The sequence below is a fragment of the Pinus tabuliformis genome, chromosome 7 (genome assembly GCF_031772625.1).
Source record: "Pinus tabuliformis cultivar Carrire ecotype Pingquan chromosome 7, CPIR1, whole genome shotgun sequence".
In the NCBI taxonomy this organism is placed as follows: Eukaryota; Viridiplantae; Streptophyta; class Pinopsida; order Pinales; family Pinaceae; genus Pinus; species Pinus tabuliformis.
Window position 1 is genome coordinate 284695823 of NC_142293.1, and position 26457 is coordinate 284722279.

The 26457-nt window shown below is 38.8% G+C and overlaps 1 protein-coding gene across 1 annotated transcript in view; it reads right to left on the reverse strand.

Annotated features, from left to right (window-relative positions):
- LOC149246976 (Carbohydrate-binding-like fold) overlaps positions 1 to 26457 on the reverse strand; it is a 312430-nt gene that overhangs the window by 235125 nt on the left and 50848 nt on the right. The window contains exons 7-8 of the mRNA XM_089458086.1: positions 11058 to 11119; positions 10887 to 10970 (exon numbers count right to left, since the gene is read on the reverse strand). Of these exons, the coding sequence (XP_089314212.1) occupies positions 10887 to 10970; positions 11058 to 11119 (146 nt within the window). The remainder of the gene's footprint in view (positions 1 to 10886; positions 10971 to 11057; positions 11120 to 26457) is intronic.

Below are 26457 nucleotides of genomic sequence, written 5' to 3' on the forward strand. Positions count from 1 at the left end.
GCTCAAAATGCAAATCTTCAGCTGCTACTAGACTTAAAATAGCTCTGATTGAAGTCATTTTAACTACAAGAGAAAATATCTCATCAAAATCTATACACTTTTTCTGTGCAAACCCCTTCACCACAAGTCTAGCTTTATACCTTTTTCTACCTCCATCTTCTTCCTTCAACCTGTAAACCCATTTATTCTGCAATGTTGTTTTACCTGCAGGCAACCTGACTAAGTCCCAAGTCTGGTTATGTGCTAAGGAGTCCATCTCTTCTTTCATGGCTTGCTCCCACTTCTTCCTGGTTTCTACCTACACTGCTTCTTCATAACATTTTGGTTCATCATAATCAGTCAACAATACATAATATAATGAAGGACAAAATCGTTCAGGGGGAGACATGGATATAAGTGGTTCACCCAATTTGGGCTATGTCCACAGGAAACAGCAAGTCCTTCCTTTTATATTATCTAGCAAACTGAAGAGATACAACCTACAACAGGTCCGTTGTAATTCCCTCTTCGCTCTCACACAATCTCCTCTCTCTTTCTCACTCAGAATACAAATCTACATAGATGCAATACAATTCCCTCATATATAGTGAGGGGTTGCCTTCTATGGCAAAAAACCCTAAACTAAACATAATTTCTACCGTCAGATCTCCGCCTAATGCCTAATGAACTGCCCAAATTGACTACGAAATTACAACATCTTACAAGGCAATTTTACATCTATTTTTAGGTTCGAGGGCACTGCCCCCGATCCCCCGCCAGGGGGGGCTCCTAAAGATCGTTGCTGCCCCCCTGGACCCCCCTTGCAACACAAATAATACCATTACATATCCCCTATCCTCAATACTCAAGACTAAAATCAAGTTCTTCTTCAGTCCCAGAACATATAAGACTCTTTCTCTACAACTTCATTTGATTATATTAAAATCAAGGAAAGAAGAAATCAAACCAAAATCATCATCCATGTCACTACTTTTTGAGTATGCTATATCACAATGTTCCACTTCATCACTTAGAAGTTGAACATGATCCATTAGCTCGTCACATACCTTAACCATCTTATCAAGCATCTCAAAAACATAACTAGCTCTATGGTCCATCAATTAAAGAAATCAAATGCCTTAGGATGGAGTCACCAAGTGGGAAGTATATCGTCAAAGAGACTGCTAGTCACAAAATATACTTGTAGTTGGAACTATTGATCATAAGGAACTAGCTTATGTCCCAAAGAACAGCCAAAAGTGTCTCACTTGAAATTTTCCTTTGAAGAAAAGCCTCAAGGATTCGAAATGAACATATTAGATTTGTTGTCCCTATGGAAGAAAGAAAGAATAAGAGAAAGCTTGCAAAAGATGAAGGAGATGCATTCATGATATTCTTTCTTCTTTCTCCTTCTTATATTCAGCCAAGTCACTGAAAAATACTATCACTTGTCCAATTTCACAAGGTTCGCTAAACTTGAACCTTGGGGTTCGAAGTTCGGCAAAACTTCAACAAAGGTTTCAATTGGACTTAAGTTTGAGTACAATTCAATTCAAGTTCACTTTTATCTATTCAATTCAATCTTGAGCCTCCTTACGACTGTCAAATGCACTCTTCATGACCTGCCCTACACATACGCAAGCTTGTTTTTCCCTATTTAGTTCAATTTTGGGCCTCCTTATAGTGGTAAAATGCAACCTTCATGACCTATCCTACACATATGACTATGGTCGCATAGATAACATGGTGAACAGTCTCTAAGTCTCATTTAAAACCCATTCTCCATCTTGCTAGTTTTCTTCTCGGCAATCCAATTGCCCACAGTTCGCAGCCACTCATGTTAGAAGTTGAACATGATCCATTAGCTTGTCACATACCTTAACCTCCCCTACCAAAAAAAACAGAGTAAAGTAACTAAACCGCCATGTGCCCATGGTGATTTTTCCAAAAGATGAGTTGAATAAACTGGTAACAATTATATTTTATACCATATCATGCAATATAAAATTTATAACCTAAATTATTTACACGAACAAATTTCTATATCCCTTTATATAATATATTATTTAGATAATTTTTTTGCATTAATAAATCTATAATTATATATAATAAATTTTATATATAAAAGATAATTGAAATAAATCAGTGTAACCAATTTGACTATTCCATTTATTATATTACATCTGCGTGTATTTTTTTTGTGTAAGCTTGGTAGTACTTCCCTTTTCTATTAATTATCTATAAGCATGTAACAAAATATGTCTGGTAGCCTCAACCTGCTCAAAGGAAACCAAGTCTGTTGGCCACCAATCTGCTTCAAAAGTTGTCCAAAATTTAAACAATTTGATCCTTATCATCCATGCTAAGTTTGTTGCTATATCTACTATATACTTAATGCTTGTAAAATAAATGATATCCGTCATAATAACAAAAAATAACTTTCTGTCTCTCTGCTTCAGTCATCAAAGGATTCAATTGGGGTCGGGTCTTTAGCACTTGACCCGGGCACTTTGCTCTGCAGCAAAGTTTGTAGTTGCGTTTCAATCCTCACAAAAAAACAAAGGTCCTAGTTATATTGTTGCACTTGCACCGCCTGTATTTCCCTTTGAATGTCCTTTAAACCTGGTTCCTCTTGTTTGTCCCGCTCTAGTTCTTCTCTATCCCTGTATGTTATCATTGCCCTGGCCAGTAGATTTTTCATTACCCAGAATTGTTGTATGCTCTGCCTTAACAGAGTTTGGGGGCCTCTAGTATGGCCCGGGTCATTAAGTAGTGGCTCCCAATCTTCCATTGGTAGTTCTTCATTTCCCATGTTAGCGTTCAGCTCTGTTTCCCACGTTGCTATTACTGCCTTTACTTGTGCTAGGGTGCCTGCATGGCAAAGTGATAGTATTTTTCAGTGACTTGGCTGAATATAAGAAGGAGAAAGAAGAAAGAATATCATGAATGCATCTCCTTCATCTTTTGCAAGCTTTCTCCTATACTTTCTTTCTTCCATAAGGACAATAAATCTAATATGTTCATTTTGAATCCTTGCGGCTTTTCTTCAAAGGAAAATTTAAAGTGATAACACTTTTGGTTGTTCTTCGGGACATAGGCTAGTTCCTAATGATCAATAGTTCGAACTACAAGTATATTTTGTGACTAGCAGTCTCTTTGACGATATACTTCCCACTTGATGAATCCATCGTAAGGCATTTGATTTCTTTAATTGATGGGACCATAGAGCTAGTTATATTTTTGATATGCTTGATAAGATGGTTAAGGTATGTGACGAGCTAATGGATCACGTTCAACTTCTAAGTGATGAAGTGGTATAAATGGAACATTGTGATATAGGATACTCAAAAAGTAGTGACATGGATGATGATTTTGGTTTGATTTCTTCTTTCCTGGATCTTAATATAATCAAATGAAGTTGTAGAGAAAGAATCTTGTATGTTCCGGGGCTGAAGAAGAACTTGATTTTAGTCTTGAGTATTGAGGATAGGGGATATGTAATGGTATTATTTACGCTGCAAGGGGGGTCTAGGGGGGTGGCAACGATCTTTAGGAGCCCCCCTTGGCAGGGGATCGGATGCAGTGCCCCTGAAGCTAAAATAGATGTAAAATTGCCTTGTAAAATCTCGGTCGTTCATTGTAGTCAATCTGGGTCGTTCATTAGGCGAAGATCTAACAATGGAAATTATGTTTAATTCAAGGTTTTTTGCCATAGAAGGCAACCCCTCACCATATATGATGGAATTGTATTGCGTCTATATAGATTTGTATTCTGAGTGAGAAAAAGAGAGGAGATTGTGCGAGAGTGAAGAGGGAATTACAAAGGATCTGTTGTAGGTTGTATCTCTTCAGTTTGCTGGATAAAAGGAAGGACTTGTTGTTTCCTGTGGACATAGCCCAAATTGGGTGAACGGGTGAACCATGTATATCCGTGTCTTCTTCCCCTTTTCTTTGTGTTTTGCTCGTTGTCCTCTGAGCCCTTCATTTTATGGTCTGCCTTTTTACCTGCTCGTCTACCTTCTTTTCTTCCCTATTGCCCTCCTGCTTTCACCATCTTTTCCTGCAGTAGTTTCTTCCGTCCCCTCCCCTCCCGCGTCCTCACATGTTTCTGGTACTGGATCTCCAGAGACAGAATAGTACCGAAATTAATACTACCTGTAATGTTAACATGAATATATTCATTAAAACCAGTCCTAAGTTTTTCCATAACATTCTGCCATTCCTTTTTAATGTGTTTTTCAACATTAGCACTTCTAATTTTCTTCTCGGCAATCCAATTGCCCCCAGTTCGCAGCCACTCAGTTTTCGCTTCTCCCTTCAGCTCTATACCCCCCTGGTTCCCATCCCCTGGGGTCCCCACAAAGGTCCCCTGCCTCTCTTGTGATCAGGTTGACAAGGAATTAGCTTTCCTACTACGGGGGAGTTGGGTTTTTGCTGCAATTCTGCCACAGGGACGGACCCTCTCAGCATGCTACGCACCACCCCCCCCCCTCTTGGCTTTTCGAGACTTAGCCTTCCTTTGTAGTCCATCACTACACAGAGTCATAGAGGTTTGATTACCCCGGCCATGCAAAGCCCCTCTGGTCTGGAATTTTCTCCTTCCTAATCCACTAAACCTTTTTCCTTCCCCATTGGTGTAAGCATCCCCCCAGAAGCCAAATTATCCTAGCAAGGCATATCGGCCAATTCCCATTCCCTCCTCTCTCCCCCCACTGTTTCTGGAGGCAACAGGGCCCTCGAGAGCTAACAGAGGCATCATAGCCTTTTCTCGGCTCCGGTCTGCAACATTTACCTATGGCAGGTAGTATTTTCTTTCCCCCAGGTTCTAGCTGCCCTCCAAACCCTTCACAGGTCTCATTTATCCCCCCTGCCCTTCATAGTATACAGTCAATTCATACCAAGACATTATCAACAGACAATTAAACTTGAATTCACGAAATTTTTCATTTCTTTCCACGGTTAAGAAACTAGACATTATCTTCTTAAAACAGGACCAACATTTTCCTATTTCTTTCAACACCTCTCTCCTTATTTGCCAGACTCTCCTCCAATTTCGCAACATTGTTGCCAAATCTACTCTGAGGGGGGCTTTGTTTACATACCAGTTTCGTTCCAGGTTGCTGCCGGTGAAGTCCAAATGTCGGTTGTTGCCCCCTCCCCAGCTCTTCTCTTCGCGTTCACCCGCAGCTCCTATCGCTTGTTCTCCTTCTGCCCTCTACATGCATTCCCCCAACTCCCTCGCCACCTTTCTTTCCCGGCTGCTCTCCCACCTGCCCATTTTCATTCCCAAGGCATCCTCCACTTGCCGCCTTTTCCTGTCCTCCTCCCCTTCCTTCGTGTGAGGACCTCGAAAGAGTCGCCCACTTCCCCTCCTCTTTATGTTGTTATCATAAGCTTATGTTTTTTGGCTGCCCTAACCGTAACTTGTTTGCCTTGTCAATTATCCCGCTGTCTTGGCCACCATCCATTTGTCCTCCCATTTTCCGTCAGGCTCCAATGTCCCTTCGCACCCTGATCAGGGGTTTTGTCCTGCTTCCCTCTCTTTTCCCAGAATTTCCTTAAGGTTGTTCATTCCTTCTGTTTGATTTATCTCTTCACCCGGAATGTCCAGGTTGCTTCCCTGTTTGCCACATCCCCAGTTTGCTAAGAAGTTCGCTACCACATTCCTCGATCGGCGAACATGTGTCGGGATGAGGTAGTCTATCCCTTGTACCAGGATTCCTATTTCCTGAACTAGTCTTGTCGTTCTCCAGCTTTTGCTTATCTTTTCCCATTGGGTTCCTGCTATAGTTTTTTCACTGTGTCAATCACCAAAGTGGAATCCCCTTCCACCACCATCTTCTGAAAATTTTCCCTTCGAGCAATTTCTAATCCTTGTTTGAGCGCATTGAGTTCCGCTTCATTGTTGCTCGCTATTCCACAGTCCATTGCAAACAGCTGGATTGTTTGGCCCTGGTGGTCTCTGAACACTCCTAGTCCTGCTTCGCCCAGATTTCCTTTGGTTGCACCGTCAAAGTTTAGTTTTATAAAATCCTCCGGAGGAAACACAAAGTAGGCTAAGGATTGTCGGGGTGTAGGTTTCAGTTTCCAGGAGTTAGGCATCAGCATTCGCGGATTTAGATTTAACATTTCCATGATTCGGCCCTCCTGTGGTGTGGTTTCCCAGTCTTTTGGGTGCCATTTCTCAGCCAGAATAGTTTCGCGGATATTTTGTACTATCAGCTTCCATACTTCCGTTGCAGTGTTTTTTCCCCTTTAAAGATTCTCCAATTTCTCTCTTTCCACACCGCCCACAAGAGAAATCCTAAGGAGATGTTCCAGGCTCAGTTTAAGATGGGACTCTAGTAGATTTTCTTTCTCCATTTTTCCATTGTTGTTTTTGTGCTTGAGTAATCCCTGTCCGTATGTCCAAATAGAATTTCATGATTCTGCCATAGGACATTGCTATATATGCAGGCATTCAGAAGGTGTTCCATCATTTCCATTTGTCCTTCGCAGGTGCAGCAAACCGATGGTCCCTCCATGGAGGACCACCCATGGAAGACAACCCATAGGAAGAAGGCTACTTTCGGCCATAGTTGATCCTTCCATATTCGTTCCCATATGGGTAACCCTTGTTGTTGTTGGTGATCTGCTTTCAGGTAGTAACCTTCTTGAATAGTAAACATTCATTTTATTCTATATCCCCACCTTATTATATATGTTCCTTCCGCTATCACTATTCTTCTAGAGTCTACCTCTTTATCGTATGCTGCCCATTGGAGAGAATTTGGTGCCTCTCCGCAGTGTTGTCTCCTCTTCCATTTTCTCCATATTAATCCTGTCTCCGCTTCCCAGAAATTATTCACCGTCTGATTTGCTGGGTGATTTGTATTTAAGAATATTTCTGCTAGGTCCTGCCTGCTGAATAATTTTTCTCTCTGCTGCCAGGCATCTTGCCAGAACCTAGCCTTATCTCCTCCTCTAATCTCCCAGAAGCTATGGTTCCTTATCAATTCTCTATTTTCTGCTGCTAGGTTCCATATAGTTGATCCCTTTATATTTTCCTGGGTTCTCAGTCTTCCTTCTGTCGACCTAGGCATCCCATACTTTCTTCCCCATATTTCTTTCCATAGGTTTGTTCCCCCCTGTATCCATCTCCACCACAGCTTGGCTCATAACCTGGTTCAGAGTGTACGGGTCGCGAAGGCCCAGCCCCCTGCTTTTCTTGGCTTAATTAGCCAGTTCCAGGATAGTAAAGCCCATTTCTTTGTTGTTTGTGGCCCTTGCCACAAGAATTTCTTGAAGATTTTTGTCATATCATTACAAACAGTTTTGGGTACTGCTAAGCTTGAGAGCTAATATATAGGTATCGATTGCAACACCGCCTTTAGCAGGATGACTCTACTCACCATGTTAAGTGCCCGAAAGGTCCAGTTTTGAAGGCGACCTTGAATCTTATCCAAAAGAACCTTCCAGTTTTCCACTCTGAGCGGGTTAAGACTTAACGGAATCCCCAGATATTTCGATGGTAGGGTTCCTATTCGAAAGCCCATTATTCTTGCCAGGAAGGCTTGAGATTGAGTTGTTGTGTTAAAGAAAAAGATATCAGACTTATCTTTGTTGATCTGAGTTCCTGAGGCATTCATGAAATCTTGCAAAATGGCTAGGAGGGACCTTGCTTCCTTGAGAGTAGCTTGACAGAACATCATGATGTCGTCAACGAATTGTTGATGAGTTAAAGGAAGGTCATTTCCCCACATGCGCAGACCTTTAAATTGTCCTACTTGCACCTTTGCTTTAACATATCTTCCTAGCCCTTCAGCTACTAAAATGAACAAAAAGGGGGAGATTGGGTCTCCTTGTCTTAGCCCCCTTGTTGCATTGAAGGCCTTGGACGGTGCTCCATTCAGGAGGATTGAGAACACAGGGGTTGATATGAAGGAATACATCCAATTTATCCATCGGGGGTCAAAGCCAAAGGCTTTTAGGATACTTTGGAGGTAGGTCCAACTTAAATGATCATATGCTTTCAATAGGTCTAGCTTGATCATCATTCCTTTGGCTTTGAGGTTCTTTAGGGAGTGGATTGCCTCTTGAGTAGTTACTATCCCGTCCATGATTTGCCTTCCTTTGACAAAACCAGTTTGCTCTTGGGAGATTAGTGCTGGGAGGATCGGTTTGAGCCGATTTACCATTATGGTTGAGAGTATTTTATAGATTACATTGCATAAAGCTATAGGTCTAAACCCCTATGGCTCTTCAGAGTGGTTAGTTTTTCGAATAAGAGCTATAAAAGTTGAGTTTAGGGCAGGATGTACCTTTTTTGTTCTTTTGGATTCTTCCACTACTTCTAGGATGTCTTCTCCTAGAATCGGCCATGTTTCCTGAAAAAACTTTGTCGTGAAGCCATCCAGACCTGGCGCTTTATTCTTTGCTAGTCCTTTGACTACCTCCTCCACTTCTTCCAAGGTAATAACCCTCATTAGTGCTAGGTTCTGGTCCCTGCTGACTAACTGGGGGATATGCCTAGTTATCCTATTTATTGCTTCTGCCCTGTCAGGATTTGGTTCTGTCATAATATTTTGGAAATGATTCACCAACAAATTTTCCATCTCATCATTTTGCACTAGTCGGTTTCCTTCCTGGTCTAGTAGTGAAAATATTTTGTTATACTGTCTATGTTGAATCATTGCTTTGTGGAAGAATCTAGTGTTCCTTTCTCCCTCCCGGAGCCACTGGACTCTCGATTTTTGTTTCCACAAGATCTCTTCTTGCTTCCTCCTTTCCTCAATCCTAGTCAGAAGTTTTCCTTCTTCCTCCACTAGGGATTCCGAGCAGCCATTTGTTATCATCTGTTGTTGCACTCTTTTAATCCTAATATTTTGGAAATGATTCACCAACAAATTTTCCATCTCATCATTTTGCACTAGCCGGTTTCCTTCCTGGTCGACTAGTGAAAATATTATGTTATATTGTCTATGTTGAATCATTGCTTTGTGGAAGAATCTAATGTTCCTTTCTCCCTCCCAGACCCACTGGACTCTCACTTTTTGTTTCCACAAGATCTCTTCCTTCTTCCTCCTTCCCTCAATCCTAGTCAGAAGTTTTCCTTCTTCCTCCACTAGGGATTCCGAGCGACCATTTGTTAACATCTGTTGTTGCACTCTTTTCATCCTAGCCTGTAGCAGTAATTGATCTTGTTGAATATTACCAAATTCTTCTTTATTCCATTTCTTTATTTTGCCCTTGAGTTCTTTCAGACGTAGCTGGAATGTATGCATTTTATTCCTCCCTTGTTCTGTACTTGATCTCCACCATTCCTTCATTTTTCTAAGAAGGCAGGGTCACGAAGCCAGAAGGCTTCAAACCAGAATGGCCTCTTATTCTGCCCTTGTTTCATGTCTACTTCCAGCCTAATTGGCCAGTGGTCAGATCCCATGCATGGCAAGATTGACACTTCATAATATACATCTCTACTTATTAAATTCTCCGTTGCCAAGAACCGATCTAACCTTGATGCGATTTGGTGGGTTCCTCCTCTTCGGTTGTTCCAGGTATAAGTTCCATTATTGGTGGGAATATCTACTTAGAGCTCTTCTTGCATGTCCCTGAACTACTCCATTTCAGATTCTTCCCTTCTTATCCCTCCTCCTTTTCCTCCAATGTGGTTATCAGATTGAAATCCCCTGCTATTAACCATAGTTTTTCTGCATGCATTTGGCTTAGATTCCTAATGCTCTATATAAAGTTTTCCTTTTCTCCAGGAGTATGAGGCCCGTAAACTGCCGAGATTATGATCCATTCTTTAGTCCCTATATTACGAAAACGGCCAGTCAGGATTCGCGACATTCCGATCCAATAATCTACCATTACTTCTGCAGGGTTCCATAATATGGCGATTCCCCCTACGCTCCCTTTTGCATCTAGTGCTACTACTTCATATCTTGGTTTCATTTTTCGTAGGATCTCCTCTAATTTTTCTCCTCTTACCTTCGTTTCCTGTAAGAGAACTATTTAAGGCTTTTCCTTCCTCAAACGATCTTGAAGGTACCTCTTCTTTCCGCTGCTGATAATGCCCCTTATATTTCATGATATTACTATCATTGGTTAACTTTATTAAGTTGTTGGAATACCTCTGATAGTGGTACTACCCTTCCCATGTTTACCAGCATCTCGCCCATTATTTGAATTGACTCATGTAGATTTCTTCTCCCTCTTTTCTTACCTCCTTTACTTCTGCTATGCTGCTCCTAGGAATTTTCTTGTTGCGTGACAAGCTGCTCTGCTCTGCTATGTTGCGCACCTTCCTATATCACTATCTTATGATTCATCTTCTACCAAAAGATGAACGAGAACTTGATGATAAAGGATTTCTTTCAGAATGTACATGTAAAGGCTGCTACCATGGATATATTTATGTCCATCAATGGATAAACAATAGATGAATGATTTTTTATGACATCAAAGATCTCCTATATATTTTCCACTTCAATTTTCAAGAGTTCATTGTTTCCAACTGTTTGACTTAAATCAATCTTGCTTCCTTTATATGATATTTGAAAATCATTCTTCCATATCTTAATTTCCTACACTATTTATTCCGCTGGTGTATTGGACCAATTCTCCAATTCTTTCTAGGTCATGAAGACAAGCTGATTGTTATCATATGCAGCAACAAGTTACTTGATTACACAGAAAGTTTTATAATACAGTAGAGCGCAGACCCACGTTTAATAAGCAATATACATTAACTATTTTTAGAAACTAAATGTCAATTACAATTGTGTAATAGGACAAAAGCTTCTATACATGGGTTCAAAAGTTCAGAATTTGATTAAGCATAAATTTATTTCTAAATGAACAAAATAATCAGAAAATATAAATAATAAAACAACTTCAATCTCTCAGCAAGCTGAAAAACATACCTGAGAAACAACCAAGCCATCCATATCATAACCAGGGACATAAAAGATGTCATCTACTACCAGATTTCCAAAGCCCAACTCTATCTGTGCATACCAACACAATACAAGGTCAGAGAGAGGGGTTTGTAAATCAGACTCGGTACAAATGTAACAAATGTTAGAAAAACAAACCTCTGGAGAGCCTCTTTGCATAATTGTTAACATTGGATGGGAAGCAACCAGCCTATATTTCCCTATAGTTTAAAAAATATGTAGTATCAGTAATAGCCAAAAGAACACCACGAAACATAAATTAAGAAAGCAACAGGAAGAACACAACAAACCTGCAAAATTGCCATTCAGTTCCCCTTGAATTTGGATAAACAAGGACATGCATAATAATTCTAAGTAGGTTGTGTTAAATCTCCAATACCAGATCTGATTTATTTATCCCTCAACAATTATTTTATGCCCAGAAATTATTTACTCAATAAAATCCAATGTTCCATCAAGACTCCAGGACGGGGGGAAGCAGTATATATATATATATATATATATATATATACCCCATCTTCTCCCCGTCCCCCATAAATTTCCCTAAAATTTGAGACTAATCCCACAAGCCCCCCCCTGTGCATCTCCCTGCACCATATATATATATATATATATATATATATATACTGATCCATATTCATCTTGCATCATTCATCATTTTAGAATCTACATTGATTTAAAAATTAAATTCATCATTCTAGAATGTAAATTGATTTAAAATTTAAATTCACCATTCATCATTCTAGAATTTAATTAGTACTAAGCAAAATAGAGTATAGCAAATACTGAAGCCTACAGATTAGAATAGTTAATTGATAAAACCCAAACGTCCCCCTAGGCGTCCCCCTCAAAAGGGGTGCTTCTGGGTGTCCCCCTTTTGAGGGAGTGCACCCAAAAGCACCCCTAAGCACCCCTTTTGGGGAAACGCATCCCCCACATCGGGGAAACATTTCCCCCTGCGTCTCCCCGCATCCCCACCAAAAGGGGGACATGGAGAAATGTTTCCCTAGGGTTCCCCCCATCCCAGGTGCATGGGAAGCATGGGGTGTGTGCACCCCACCCTAGGGACATGACCCTATGAAACACTGACAAAATCTGACAAGTGCTAAAACATTAAATCACTAGTATTTTAACTTTTAAAAAATAAATTTGCAGTAGAAATAAAATAGTGAAAACAATCACACAAAAGCAGAAAATTCTACCCAAAACAATCTTCTTTCACTTTATATTACTCAAGAAAATTTATGTTTTCCCAAGTCAAAAACTTTGGAAGGAAATCATATTAGTCGCTCCTTGTGAACAACCCCACCTAAAGAGGACTTCTTCTCCTGCATGCTAGACACAAACCTATGTAGAAGTCTTTATGAAGCTACAAAATCAATAGGTTGCATACAAAGTGTTGGAAATAATGAGAGGGGGCGAATCAATATTTCATTTCAATTAGTTAATTTTAACCTTCAAACCATTAAATAACATTATCATCATATCAAAACATAAATCAGCATCACGTCACATGAACAGTTAACAACACCATTCAGCAATGCACAACATCAAAGACAGTACACGAGATTTTTAGGTAGAAACCCTTCCAGAAGAAAAAACATTGAAAGCTTTTAATATAGATCTTTAAAGATTACATCAACTAGAAGCTCCAACTTTCGAGATTATCCAACAACAACTGGAAGGAGGCTCTAAGCCCCTGATTTATCAAATCCAACTGAAAGGATGCTTCAACACCCTGACTTACTAGCTCCAACTGGAAGGACACTCCAATGCCCTGAATTTATAAGCTCCAATTGAAACGATGCTCCAACGCCTTGCACAGGCTCCGACCTATCCTAGCACCACCTGTAGGAATTTACAAGGTAAGTTCCTCAGATAAAACACCAATGGACACTGCTCACAAACAAATCACAGATCAATACACCAATATTCTTGACGTGGTTAAAACCCTCGAAGAGGGAAAATCCACGGCCTAAGCCAACGCAACCACTTCAAACAATTTATTAATAAAAGAAAGAAAATTTACATAAGCTTCTCTCATGAACGGTCACCTTACAAGTGTCCCTCCATGCTCTTTAAATAGAGATCATGGACCAATCGGGTGTTAAGCCACGGATCAAGTGTCGGTAATACTGAGGAGAGAATGAACCATCGGATCACTTCATGTCTAAAACATATAGTGACCATCGGATTGTAAGTTACAAAAGTACATAGTAAAGAAACACACTTTACCTAACTCTGCACTAGACCAAGTTATACTTAACTATTTCCTATGTGTCAGAATATCCTAACATCCCCCCTTAAGAACAGCTTGGGATAGGATTGAAGGATGTACAAATATGACACAATAGGAGAAGGAAGGAAGCATTAGAGCCTATCCCCCCTTAGTGACAACTTCCTGAACTCCAACCATAAATCAAATTTTAGTAAGCTTCGCCTCTGTGAGAGCCTTTGTAAAGATGTCTGCAACTTGATCATCGATTGAACAATATTGCACTTCAAGAACATGGTCATGAATGAGCTTTCTGATGAAGTGCATGTGTAGTTCAATGTGTTTGTTACGCTGATGTTGGACTGGATCTTTGCATAGTTGAATGGCACTTTGATTATCACACCAGAGTGTAGTTGGATGTTGCTGCTGAAAGCCAAACTCTGACAGGATCTAACGAAGCCACATGGCTTCCTTACTAGCTCCTATGGTGCCACATACTCTGCTTCTGTTGAAGAAAGAGAAATGGCACTTTGTTTCTTGCAAGCCCATGTAATAGGTCCACAACGAAGAGAGAAGACATAACCTGCAGTAGACCTCTGATCATCAGGGTCACCAGCCCAATCGGAATCAGTGAAACCAACCAATAGAGAAGATGCTTCTACATTGTACTGAATCCCAAACTGAACTATACCTCGAACATAATGAAGTATTCTTTTCACTGCTTTCCAATGACTTTCGCATGGGTTTTACATAAACCGAGCAATAAGGCCAACAGCAAAGGAAAGGTCAGGACGAGTATGATCAGATATAAAAGTTTTCCTACAAGTTGACGGTATAAGGTAGCATCAACTTCAGGGGAAGTACAAGTGACTGAAAGTTTGGCTCCAAACTGAAAGGGAGAAGGGGTTGGCATACAGTCTTCCATGTGAAAGTGGCGTAGAAAATCACCAGCATACTTGGACTGGGAAAGGGAAATACCTTCCTTGGATTGCAAGACTTGAAGACCAAGAAAATAATGCAAGTGTCCTAAGTCTGTCATTTCAAACTACTATTTAAGGCTAGACTTCACATGGTTTATAAGGTTGGGATCACTACCACTAAGGATAAGATCATCAACATAAAGAACAAGAATGATAAGAGACTTACCCACTTTCTTGCTGTAGACAGTATTGTCAGAATGACACATAGAAAAGTCGGTATCTAAAAGAAAGCTATCCATTTTGGCATTCAAAGCCTGAGGGGATTGCTTGAGACCATAAAGGGATTTCTTAAGCCAACATACAAGGCTGGAGTCTGTTTGTATAAAGTCGGGTGGTTGTTCCATATATATTTCTTCATGCAAGTCCTCATGCAAGAAGGCAGATTTAACATCCATCTGATGGACTTCCCATATGAAAGAGGAAGCAAGGGAAAGACCAAGGTGAATAGAGTTCATTTTGGCAACAGGGGAGAAGGTTTCATTATAGTCAATGCTTTCAACTTGTGAAAAGTCCTTAGCAACAAAACGAGCTTTCTATTTATCAATTTTTCCATCTGGTCCAAACTTGGTTCTGTAAACCCATTTACATCTAACAAGTTTTCTTCCCTTTGGAAGAGGAACAAGATCCCATGTATCATTTGCCAATAATGAACGATATTCTTCATTCATAGTTGCATCCCAATCTAGATGGCCTGAAGCTTCTACAAAGGTGTCAAGATCATAACTTGTTGAAGCTTGAGCCAGTAAAGAAGAGGCTCTATTGAACTGACAACATGTACGTCGCTAATCAGTAGGATCACCTGCAAGAGAACCTACTGCATCTCGAGTAGCACGGACCCATTTTGGAAGTTGAGGAACTAAAGGAGGATCCTGAGAAGGTTGGGGAGGATTGTCATCCTCGATGTCATCATCTGAAGAAGAAATATTTTCAGTAGTAGAAGGGATAGAGAGAGGTGGCACATCCGCCGAACTAGGCTCGTAGGCCGATATATTTTCAGCAAACTTTACATCTCTTCCAATGATAACATTTTTGGACTTAGATGAAAGAAGTCTATATATCCTTTGCCATCTTCAAAATATCCAACAAAAATACATTTTTCACTCTTAGGTTCTAAGGCTTTATGTTTCTCATCGGGAATATGGGCCAATGCTTCACTTCCAAAAACACGAAAGTGACTTACATCTGGTTTAATTGAGCTCCATGCTTCTTCTGGAGTGATATTCTTTAAAACCTTAGTAGGAGTGCGATTTACTATGTAATTTGCACAGTTAATTGCTTCTGCCCAAAAATTAAGACTAAGTCCCTTAGATTGAAGCATACAATTAGCCATTTCCTTTAAGGTGCGATTCTTCCTTTCAGCGACACCATTTTGTTGTGGAGTATATGGAACAGTAGGTTGCATTTGAATTCCATGCTTAGTGCAAAAGTTGATGAATTTGTTGTTAACATATTCTCCGCCATTATCAAATCTTAGCTTAAGAATTTGATGTCCAAATTGTTTCTCAACAATGGCCTTGAAGGCCAAGAACATGTTAAATACTTCACTCTTGAGTTTTAAGAAGTATACTCAAGTGCGTCTGGAGAATCATCAATGAAAGTTAAGAAATACTTGTAGCCAAAGAATGAAACACTGGAAGTGGACCACATAAATCACTATGCACAAGTTGTAAAAGGGCTAAGGCGTGTCGAGAGGCACGTTTTCCAAAACTATCCCGATGATGTTTTTTGAGTACACATCCGTAACAAACACCATCTCTGCAAGATACCACAGGAAGACCGGTCACCATATTTTCTTTACATAGATTTTGAAGGGAGCAATAGTTTAAGTGACCAAATTGCTCACTTCATCATTATGAGCAACAAATACCAAGGGAAAAGTTGATGACCCAAAGTTGTTAAGATTATACAACCTTGTAGAATCATCAACAATGTTAGTAGCTAAAATCTGTCTAGGATCTCTTAGGTCCTTAATTACAACATCGTGAGGTGAAAATTCAACAATTTTACCTTCAACTGAATGAGTTATCTGATATACAGATAGAAGGTTGCAGGATAAGGATGGAACACATAATACATCATTAAATTGACCATTGTCGATGAATAGTTCCAGTGCCTACAACATTAAGAGATCTATCATCACCAACATATATATTTTTGGTGTTACAATCATTTAAAGAAGAAAATGGGGCTTTGTTTTTGGCCATGTGATAAGAAGCTCCAAAATCAATGAGCCACTCATGAGAATGAGAAGAAGAAGATACAATTAGTGCATAACCGGACCAAGATGTTTGACAACCATACGCAGAAAGTATTATTCCTGAAGATGAATTTGAAGTTGAAGAGTGCTCCAAATGGATGTTAGTTTCTCCATTGTTGCTTCCAAGGCTTCCATCTTCTTAAAGCATTTGGATTCTAAGTGGTCATCTCGATTACAAAAGTTGCAATATCTATCAGTCTTCTTCCCTTTGTTTTTATTTGCCTTACCATTTTGTTGAATTGATTTTTAATTTTGACACTGAAAGTGCTTAGGACCCTTGGTTTGTTTAGGACCATTTTTTTTAGGAGGCTGATTCTTAGGATTCTTTGAACTTTGTTGTTGTTGGGAAGCTAAGGCTTTCTTATAAGAGTTTCCAAGATTAAGAAGACCAAGATGTAATATTTTTTCTTGTTTTCTTATTAAAATATCACAAAAGGCATCAAAACAGGCGGACTTGTAGGCTTGTCCTTGATAAATAAAGGCTTCTCTAGTAGAGTGGAAGGTGGAAACAAACACAGAGTAGACCGGTCATAACTTAGTAAGAATGGAATAGATAGGGATACCATCTTCTTTCTTAACCTTAACACCTTCCAAGAGAAGTCTAAGGGTCTTGAACTTGGACAAAAAAAAATTCAATGGAAGAAAAATTATTGGGTTCTAACGTAAACAACTCATTTTCGAGTTGATGGGCTCTAATTTCATTTTGAATTCCAAAAAGTTTATTGAGCTGTTTCATTGCTTCATCAGGGGTATCAAGTTCTGCGATATGGAATCTAAGGTCTGGAGAAATAGACATCTCCATCAACCCACGTGCTTGATCTTGCTTATTTTCCCATCTAACTGTCTCATCTTCATCTTTAGGTTTAGACTCTTCGCCTAAGGCTATTCTATAAAAGACCTTTACTTCTAAGTAAATCCTCCATGTAGGACACCCATTAGAAGTAGTTGGTGCTGTCAAGAATAACTTGGCATGGACTTTCCATTTTAACAAAAACTGAAGCTATAGATGCTGAAACTAAATGTTCCAATGGAAAGATCTTGAAAAATTAGGCCGATTAAAAAAACGGCTCTGAAAACGGCTTCCAGATGAAGAAGTTATTGCTTTTTTAAGAAAAGTTTTTGAAGATGCCAACGAAGTATGTGAATGTGCGGAAGTGAATGATAATGCTATATTTAGGAGGAAACTAGAGAATACAACCAAAAAAAAAACCCCCTCTTTCCAAACTTAATCTAATTAGCTCACTTTTAAAAAAAAATATGTGAGCCACTTTTATAAATAAGTGAAAGTCACTTTTACAATGGTACTTTATGAGCTACCCACTAAATTGTAACTTAAATAAAAGATAAAAAGACTTTAGAATTATAAGTGACTCGCTTTTTATAATGGATGGGAACACTTTTACATAAAGTAACTTTAAAATATAAGTTACATGTACCTTTTGAAAAAGTAACTCAACAAAAAGAAAGACTTGAAGCCAAGACCTCTATTCTCATAAAATAACTTTGGACCAAGTGAACTAGTTTAAAAGGTTAGTAATTTTTGGAAAAGAGGAAGGGGGGATTAGTCACTGAAGCTTTGGAATGCATGCTTACTTGAAAAAACCCTTTTCACCTAGAAAACAAAAAACCACACAACCCAACACGAACTTGCAAAGAAAACCAAACCTTGTGGCTTGAAGTTAGCTTTCTCCGGAAACGAAATATTTTACTCAATGTTTCTGATTTTCCGAGATCACACAAAGGCACGGTGGAAAAGAGCATACGCATAAGAAAAATCATTCTTTTATGTTTTTAATTTGCCCAGGTCGCACAGAGTCGTGGGGCAAAGAGCATACGCAGAAATTAAAGGTATAGATCCGCTAATAAAAAACAGACAATTAAATAAACCGAAATAAACAAAGAGATAACTAACTAAAACTGCAAATAAAGATTGTATACATCCAAATCTTAAAAATGACGTAGCTAGGTCTACCAAAAACCTTTTCACGTCAAACAAAAGGGGTTCCTCGCTGGAATAGATGCTCCTAACACAATAGAGCAGTCCTCTCGGCCCGAAAGCAGTGAAAAACAGTAGATCTAGGAAACAACAGTTAGATGTAGTTGTACCGGCTTCGGATTTGGATCACCAATGGATGCGGCCCTCAAATAGCTCCGATACCATGTAGGGATTTACAAGGTAAGTTCCTCAAATAGAACACCAAGGGACATCGCTCACAAACAAATCACAGATCAATACACCAGTATTATTGACGTGGTTAAAACTCTCAAAGAGGGAAACAGTCCAAGGCCTGAGCCAATGCAACCACTTCAGACAATTTATTAATTAAAGAAAGAAAATTTACATAAGCTTCTCTCATGAACGGTCACCTTACAAATGATCCTCCATGCTCTTTAAATAGAGATCATGGACCAATCGGGTGTTAAGCCACAGATAAAGTGTCGGTAATACCAAGGAGAAAATGAACCGTCGGATCGCTTCATGTCTAGAACATATCGTGACTGACGGATTGTAAGTTACAAAAGTACATAGTAAAGAAACACACTTTACCTAACTCTACACTAGACCAAGTTATACTTAACTATTTCCTATGTGTCGAAATATCCTAACACCACCCTACCGTCGTAAAGTGTTCTCAGGCTCCAACCTAAAGGAGACTCCACTCTCTACCTTGCACCACCTACCACCCTGAAAATAGAAGATAAGAGAATAAGATTTTCAGTGTCTCCGTCACTGCATCAATCTGTGATCATATCTGTCTTTGTCATATAATCGTTGTGCCTGTCTCAACAACTCAGCTTACCAGGATTAACTCTACTCAACATTGTTATGAATAAAATATATATAAATAATATAAATATAAATAATGATGATAATTGTAATAATGATTAGTTAATTGGTCATTAGCACTGAAGAGGTATGTCTAAATGGGGCATGACCTTCCATGAAGAGGCACCTGCCTAGGGTATATAAGCAGGCCCTCATTCTCATTTGTAATGATCATTCTCATTCATACATTTTAATATATATTCTTGTATCTTCAATGGAGATCTACGTATTCCAAGCCTTTTGGAGTGATTAACCTACTATAACAAACTTTGTTCGTTCCAAACACATCAACGCTACTCAATGACACATTCAACAAATAAACCCTAGCAGCAACAATATGCTCTCATCAAATGCTAATGAGAGCAAACTCTCGCACAAACACTCAATCATATATTAGATAGCTATACAATCATCTTCTGCTTATCAATACATGGAAGCCATACAAGTCCTCAATCAGCAATACTAAGCTTTGTCCTCAACATCATTATAACACCAATAGCAACATGTGCAAAACTTATACATGAAAACCCTAGCAATTCTGCTTTGCTTCTTCTCAAAGGATCAAATCCTAGTTGCTCAGATCGGCAATATGCAAGTGAACTTCAACAAGGTCTATCACTAAGCCTTGATTTCTCAGCGTCTTCCAAGGTCGTTTGGAATAATTTGCTCCCATAAATTTAAAAAAAATGTCTATCATAACCATGTGACAAATTAGTTATTCAACAGATTGTGCATTTCCAAGCACTTTTTGACAGACAACCGGATTCTGCAAATTATTCTACAAAATGACAATCATAACACAAAAAATAAAACCTTACAAGATCGAACCCTTGACCTAGGCTAACAATCATTCATTATTTTCCCAACTCTTCTTAATATTGCGACATAGTAGGTCATATTTCGACTTAATTTTGCTATGAACGAGTCATCAAAAAAGGGACGAGGCTCATGGTCCAAAACCCAACTTCAATTAGTTCAAAACTCTAGTCAGTCAAAACAAAGCACATTGGATTGATACTTATGGTTCCATGCCAACCAACCTTCAAAATTACAACACAACACGTGGCCACTCATTAACCGATGAAAATCCAATCACCATCCACATAAGGGTTATAGTATAACCATTTTGGGAGCCACTTTGTGCCAAACGAATATAATGTTCATCTGCTAATATTAAGTTGTTCACAACCTTGGTAATGCATACGAATATCCCAATGGCACAAGTAGAGGAGTAAAACTCCATGAGAATGACTACACCATTAATCTGCAAGAGAACCGTAATACATCATGTAGTTTACAGTTTGATTGTCTTCCCAATTTCGATGATTGCAATGGCTTGCTTCTACATCCCTCACTTTCAGATGTTCGTATTTTGAGCAAATTGTAGAATCTAAGTCAACATCTTTCAGCCAGCAGTAGGGGTGTTTTCTTTTGTCCCCTATTTGTAGAAAGAGAGGATAATATATGCATTCGTGATCTGGAGGTTTAAGATCGTGATTAAAATGGTGATAGGTTCTGAAACATAGACAGAGAGTCTCCAAATCGCAGGCGCTTGATGAATCAAAGCCTGGAGGTTTTTGTTATAGTTTGGACATCGTAGAACAAGTCAAGGTGAATCCCTTGAACGTGGTTTTCAGCACATCAACTAACCAAAACAACTATTTAAGATAGATTCATAATGGTCCTTATGTTGAAGAATGTAACTAGTGTCGGTCTTCATAATTGTATTTGAGTCATGATGTAATGTATCTATCAAAATCCTGGATCTCGGTGGCATCACCGACCTTACTGTTCCCCATGCAAGGAATTAATGCCCGGTACTGCCAGCTGCAGAGCAGCGTGGCCTCCCGGAACGTAAACTCATGCGAGCAGGGAAAGGATATTAATGTTGGATCGGTTGGCGGATTTGCATTTATGTTCTGCGTTGATCGACGCAACATTCCTTCTGTTATAATCATGTCGCTCCATCGTTCTTTCACCATACCTTGTGCTCAGTCGCGTGGTAATGGAACCTGGTCTGCGGAGGCTGTTGGTGATGGTTTAATTATGGTTCACTGCCGCGAGCTCCAAGCCAACTCTATCAAGGGTAATTTCTCCCCTGTTCTGGATTCATGCATTGTGTTGTTGTCTGCAAGTTTTGTGGTCGTCTGTAAGTTCTGTTATATTGCATTGTCGGTTGCAAGCTCTGTTGGGCATCCCTCTCGCCTCAATCGACTCCGTCCTGTTGGTTATCCTATCCATAATCCATTTGCGCCCTACCCCCTGTTTGCCATCATGGTTCGCTCGGGCAAGAGGCAACGTTCAGGGGGGCGTCGTGACAGTCGCTTGCATCCTCCAATCGGTCATGCCATGGAAACTGCGCCGGAACCCTTCAATCCCTCCCCCATCCATGAAGCTGGGCCTTATGTAAGTTCTGGTCGTAAACCTATCCCGAACAGTGCTTTCCAAACCACGAACTTTAAATTCCAAAGTAATTTGCATAGGCCCGTGGTCACTGCTCACATCACCATTATTCTCTCGGAAGAGGAAAACCTAGTCTCCCCTTTGGCCTGCATCGCCCCTGATCCTTCCCCAAGCAGTGAGCATTCCTCGGACAAAGACAGCATGGAGAATTGGAAAAATGAGAAGCCTGAACAGGAGGATTTTCTCAAAGATCTTCCTCCCCTTGAAGATACAGGACCTGCGGCTGAGGACGGGACTCATGGCGAGGCAAACCATGCCATGGCAATCCCTGGCAGCAATTTGAGCGGCAATGAAGGTCTGAAGACTGTTGATATAGATCTGGCTGAGAAGAAGAACCATGACCCGGCAAAGGAGAAGTAGCGCCACTTAGGACTATCTCTTTTTGTTTCGGCTTCTGTTTCAGGATCGTGGTCAAGTTTCAATGCAATTGTCCTACTGTTTTTTGGCTCCCAGATGGGAATTTGGTGACACATTATATGTTGGGTTGCAATGTTTTTGTGTTTCTGTGCTGGCTCAGTTCTCCTTCTCGGAAACACATGTCTCTCTTTATGTTTGTTATCTGGTTTCTTGATCTTTGTAACTGGTTTCCCCAGCTTATGTCTGTAAAGGGGCAGTTCTGTTCTGTCGAGTGCTTCCAAGCCTCGACACTATGTAAAAATATTTTGCCTTACAGTTAATAGAAGTTAGTATTTGCAAAGAAAAAAAAATGTATCTATCAAAAGAAAGAAAAAGAATTTTTTATTGTAAAAGAAATTGACTTATTAAAGCATGGGTTTCATGCTTGGTTCTATGGTCATTAGATCAAAGCACTCATTAAGTGCTCTAGGATTTTGTATATTGAGTCAAAGTCTAAGTCAATATATTCTAGATCCTTCTTGGGTTATTTAAATTCAAGAAAGAAAATTACGTTATGTGTCTTGTCTATCCTCCACCAAGTCGACCTCCTCACTTAACAAGTCGGCTTCAAAATTACAGACTCCAACCACTAATATAGCAAATATACTCGACCTATTTTTAAAGGATTCAATACATGAAGTCAATCTGAAATTTGAAGTGCGAAAAAGGAGGTTTGAAAGAAAAGAATAGAAGGACACGATCAACAGAGAAAGATAGAATATTTTTGGCCTTAATTTTTGTTACTTTGCCACTTATGCAATGTTGACTAAGTTAGATTGAAGGATCAAAGGAACAAAGTTGCAATAAGGGTCGAAGATTGTAACTGGAGTAGATTTACGTTGTCTTGTAAAAGGCCAAATAGTTCAACTTGGTTACAAGGAGGTTGACTTGGTGGATGGAGGAGAGTTTTTGTCTTAGTCAAAAAGGTCTTGGTTGTCTCATCTTGATTTGAATCTATAGTGGAAGAGTTTGACTAGGTTTTCCCCTTCATAGGGGTTTTGCCTTGGCTGAGTGCCTACATCTTGTGTCCTCTTTTGTTTGTGATATTCATTGATTGGCATTAGTCTTGATGATAAGAACAAGATAATTTGAAAGAAGAACTAATAATTAAATATCACAAGATAATGTCATAATAAGAGAAAACAATTCAAAAAAACCCCAAAGTTGTTGCCCTAATGGATTTTTCAACATGGCATCAGAGCTTGGTTTGATGGCATAAGGGCAGTAAGAAGGTCACATAGGCTTCAAAATAATGAAGAAAGATTAGATCTCTAAAGAACGAGCTCCTAGGAAAGAGGACAACAAATTCTAGGCACATTATATTAGCCCTTACCACAGTGACTAGGTCGTAGGGTTGTTCAAGGAAGAGTGAAGGGTTTTTAAACAATGGTTTCGGAAGTCCGAAAGGCTAAACTAATAGCCTTGTCAAAGCCGAAAATCTAGATGAAGAAAGCAAGGTTTTGGGAAAAATCTTTAAGGTCGGAAATAACTATTAAAGGGGCTTGAATTCTCTAGGTCACTTCAGAGATCCGATGTGTCAGTATACTTTTGTGGATAACTCAGAACATCTTGCGAAACCTTAATAGCAAGCAAAAAGATAGTTTATTGATAATCCAAATCAAAGAATGTTTGATGCATTGCAGAAGAGGAACCAAGACTCCCTCAAAGTTTTGAGCATAAGTATGTTTGAAAGGCTTGAATTAAAGCCTCTATCATCCAAAGGAGCCATTAACCTGTACATAGAAAAGGATCCAAGACCGAACTTACAAGATTGACTCATCACAGTCACCTGTTTGGAGTAAATTTGCAGTCGTTACAGTGGCAGAGAAACTGAGACATCTGAGGCAAATAATGGCAGTCCTATAAACATATTGAAGACAATTTTGTGATCCCTATTCTGAGCGTATATATATATATATATATATATATATATGAAGTTTGGACAGTAATCCAATCTTGAAGTCTCCTCAATGTTTGACAGTCTCCTCGCCTACAAAATTAAAGCAAAAAGGCATCCTACATTTGAGGGACCAGCTTGAAGAAATCAAGTATGTATTGTTATTGTTCTTTATCTAACAAATGTGTGTGCAGTGTGCAGGAAATAACAACAAGTCCAATAGAACATCAATGTTTCAAATCAAAGGTGTGTAACCTTGAGGTATGTATAGCATACTCATTTATTAAAATTGCTTATATGATTCTAGGACTTGAAAGTTTTCAATGTATCTACAGATTATAGAACCCTAGATAGTTCATATAGAAATTTTATCATATTTCATGTAGAAACCCTAGCTTTTGAGTTTTTAGTCTAAGCTGAAATTGGAAACTATAGTAAGAATTGAATCTGAACATAAGGTCTGTATACTCTTGATAGTACTTGTCAACGATTGTTGCAAATATATAAAGAAATAAGGATGGGATTATTTCACAAAACTAAGTTTGCAAGAAGAAATAAGTAACCTTCAAAGAAAGACTTATAAGGACTTGTGCTAAAGGAACCCTTCAACTAAAATCCTACAAGGTTTGTAAAGGAAGAATCTCAAGGTATGTATAAAGATTTGTAGCAAGATCTTTTTCATATTAAAAGATATGGTTATTTTGAAATTTGTTTTATATCACTAACTTTCTCATGTTTAGGTCTTTTGAATCATAAAGATTCTTGTTAGGGTGATTAATCTTTAGATTGAATCTACCCTTATCATATTATCTTTTGTTATTTGATTGTTTCGATGCTTAGGGTATGCTAATAATGAAACCTTAGTCTACTTAGGGTTTGTTAATAAATTTAGATCTCATACTAAAATCCTATTATCTTGATGTTTAGGATTTTTATTGTATTATAGTAAAACCCTAGTCTTTTAGGGTTTTCTATTGATATTTAGAACATATAATGAAACCCTAGATTTTTAGGGTTTGATGAATTAAGGCTTTGGGTTTATGAGCAAAACCCTTGTAATAGTTAAAGTAAGGTCCTAGGAATGAAATCCTAGATGTTTGTGCTACCATATGATTTCCTCCCCTGATTAAATTTGTTGTATATCTAATTTTGGAATTTGATATATGTATCTAGGGTTTATAGATTGATATAAGGAAACCCTAGATATGAAATGCTAGTACTGATTGTTGATATCCTTTTATTAATGAAATCTAGGGTTTGAGACAAAACCCTAGTAGAGTTTGACATGAAATTCTAGGGCATAATATTGAATCCCTAGATGTAATGATTGTTAACTTGCTTTTAACTATTGATGTATAAAGGGTTTAAGTCGCCATGATGGAATCTAAGGTTTGTGACAAAACCCTAGCTAAGTTACTCAAGATACAAAAGTTGTATCTCTTGTTGATTTTAGGTTTTATATATCTAAAAGTATTAAATGATCCCATTATGATAACTCGCTAACCCTATTTTGATATAGTTGACTTCATGCTTTTGTATGTGTACTTGGTTGGATTAAAGGAACAGAGTTGCAGTAAGGGTCAAAGATTCTAACTGGAGCAGATTTATGTTGTCTTGTAAAAGGCCAAACAGTTCAACTTGGTTACAAGGAGGTTGACTTGTTGGATGGAGGAGAGTTCTTGTCTTAGTCAAAAAGGTAATGTCATAATAAGAGAATTCACAAGATAATGTCATAATAAGAGAAATCAATTCAAGAAAACCCTAAAGTTGTTGCCCTAATGGATTTTTCAATAGCTTAGGGCTTGCTATTTCCAAAATTTTGTTGTCAGACTTTGCATTCAAACTACGACCGAAATCAATTGTTATATCCATGACCAGAACCACGATTGATTCAAAAATTAATGCACTTGAATAGTCAAACATCATTCATGACCCACCATTGATAAATTCTGTGCCAGAACAACCGAATAGAATAACAAACAACAAAAAAGCCTTTCCCTTTTCAATTGCCTTTATAATTTCAGAGAGTTTTTTTTATCCAATACATCATACAAATGATCTAGCATGCCCAATATTTATAGCCCACAGCTAGGGCTAGGGATGGGCTAACTTCACCTAAACCATGGGGTTGAATTGATCATAAATATTTCAAATTAATATTAAAAATGTCCCCAAAATCAAGCCGACATAAACATCCCCTTTTCAAAACATTTTCAAATAACAAAAAACCTCCTTTTTGAGAGTCGACAAGGACAAAGACTAAAGATATAATCATAATTAAATCTTATGAAATTTAATGCCAAGATTTCACAAGTCAAAGAGTTGCCTTCGGCATCTCATTTGGGGCACCTTGACCACATTATGGGGTTCCAACTTGGACAAGGCATATCTCCTCAATCGTGAGGAGCTATGTAGCATGCCACCTACAGTTGGAATCGACACAATGAGGACAACACGATGGCAATGATCTTGCCAACAAACACATGATTCTTACCATTTAATT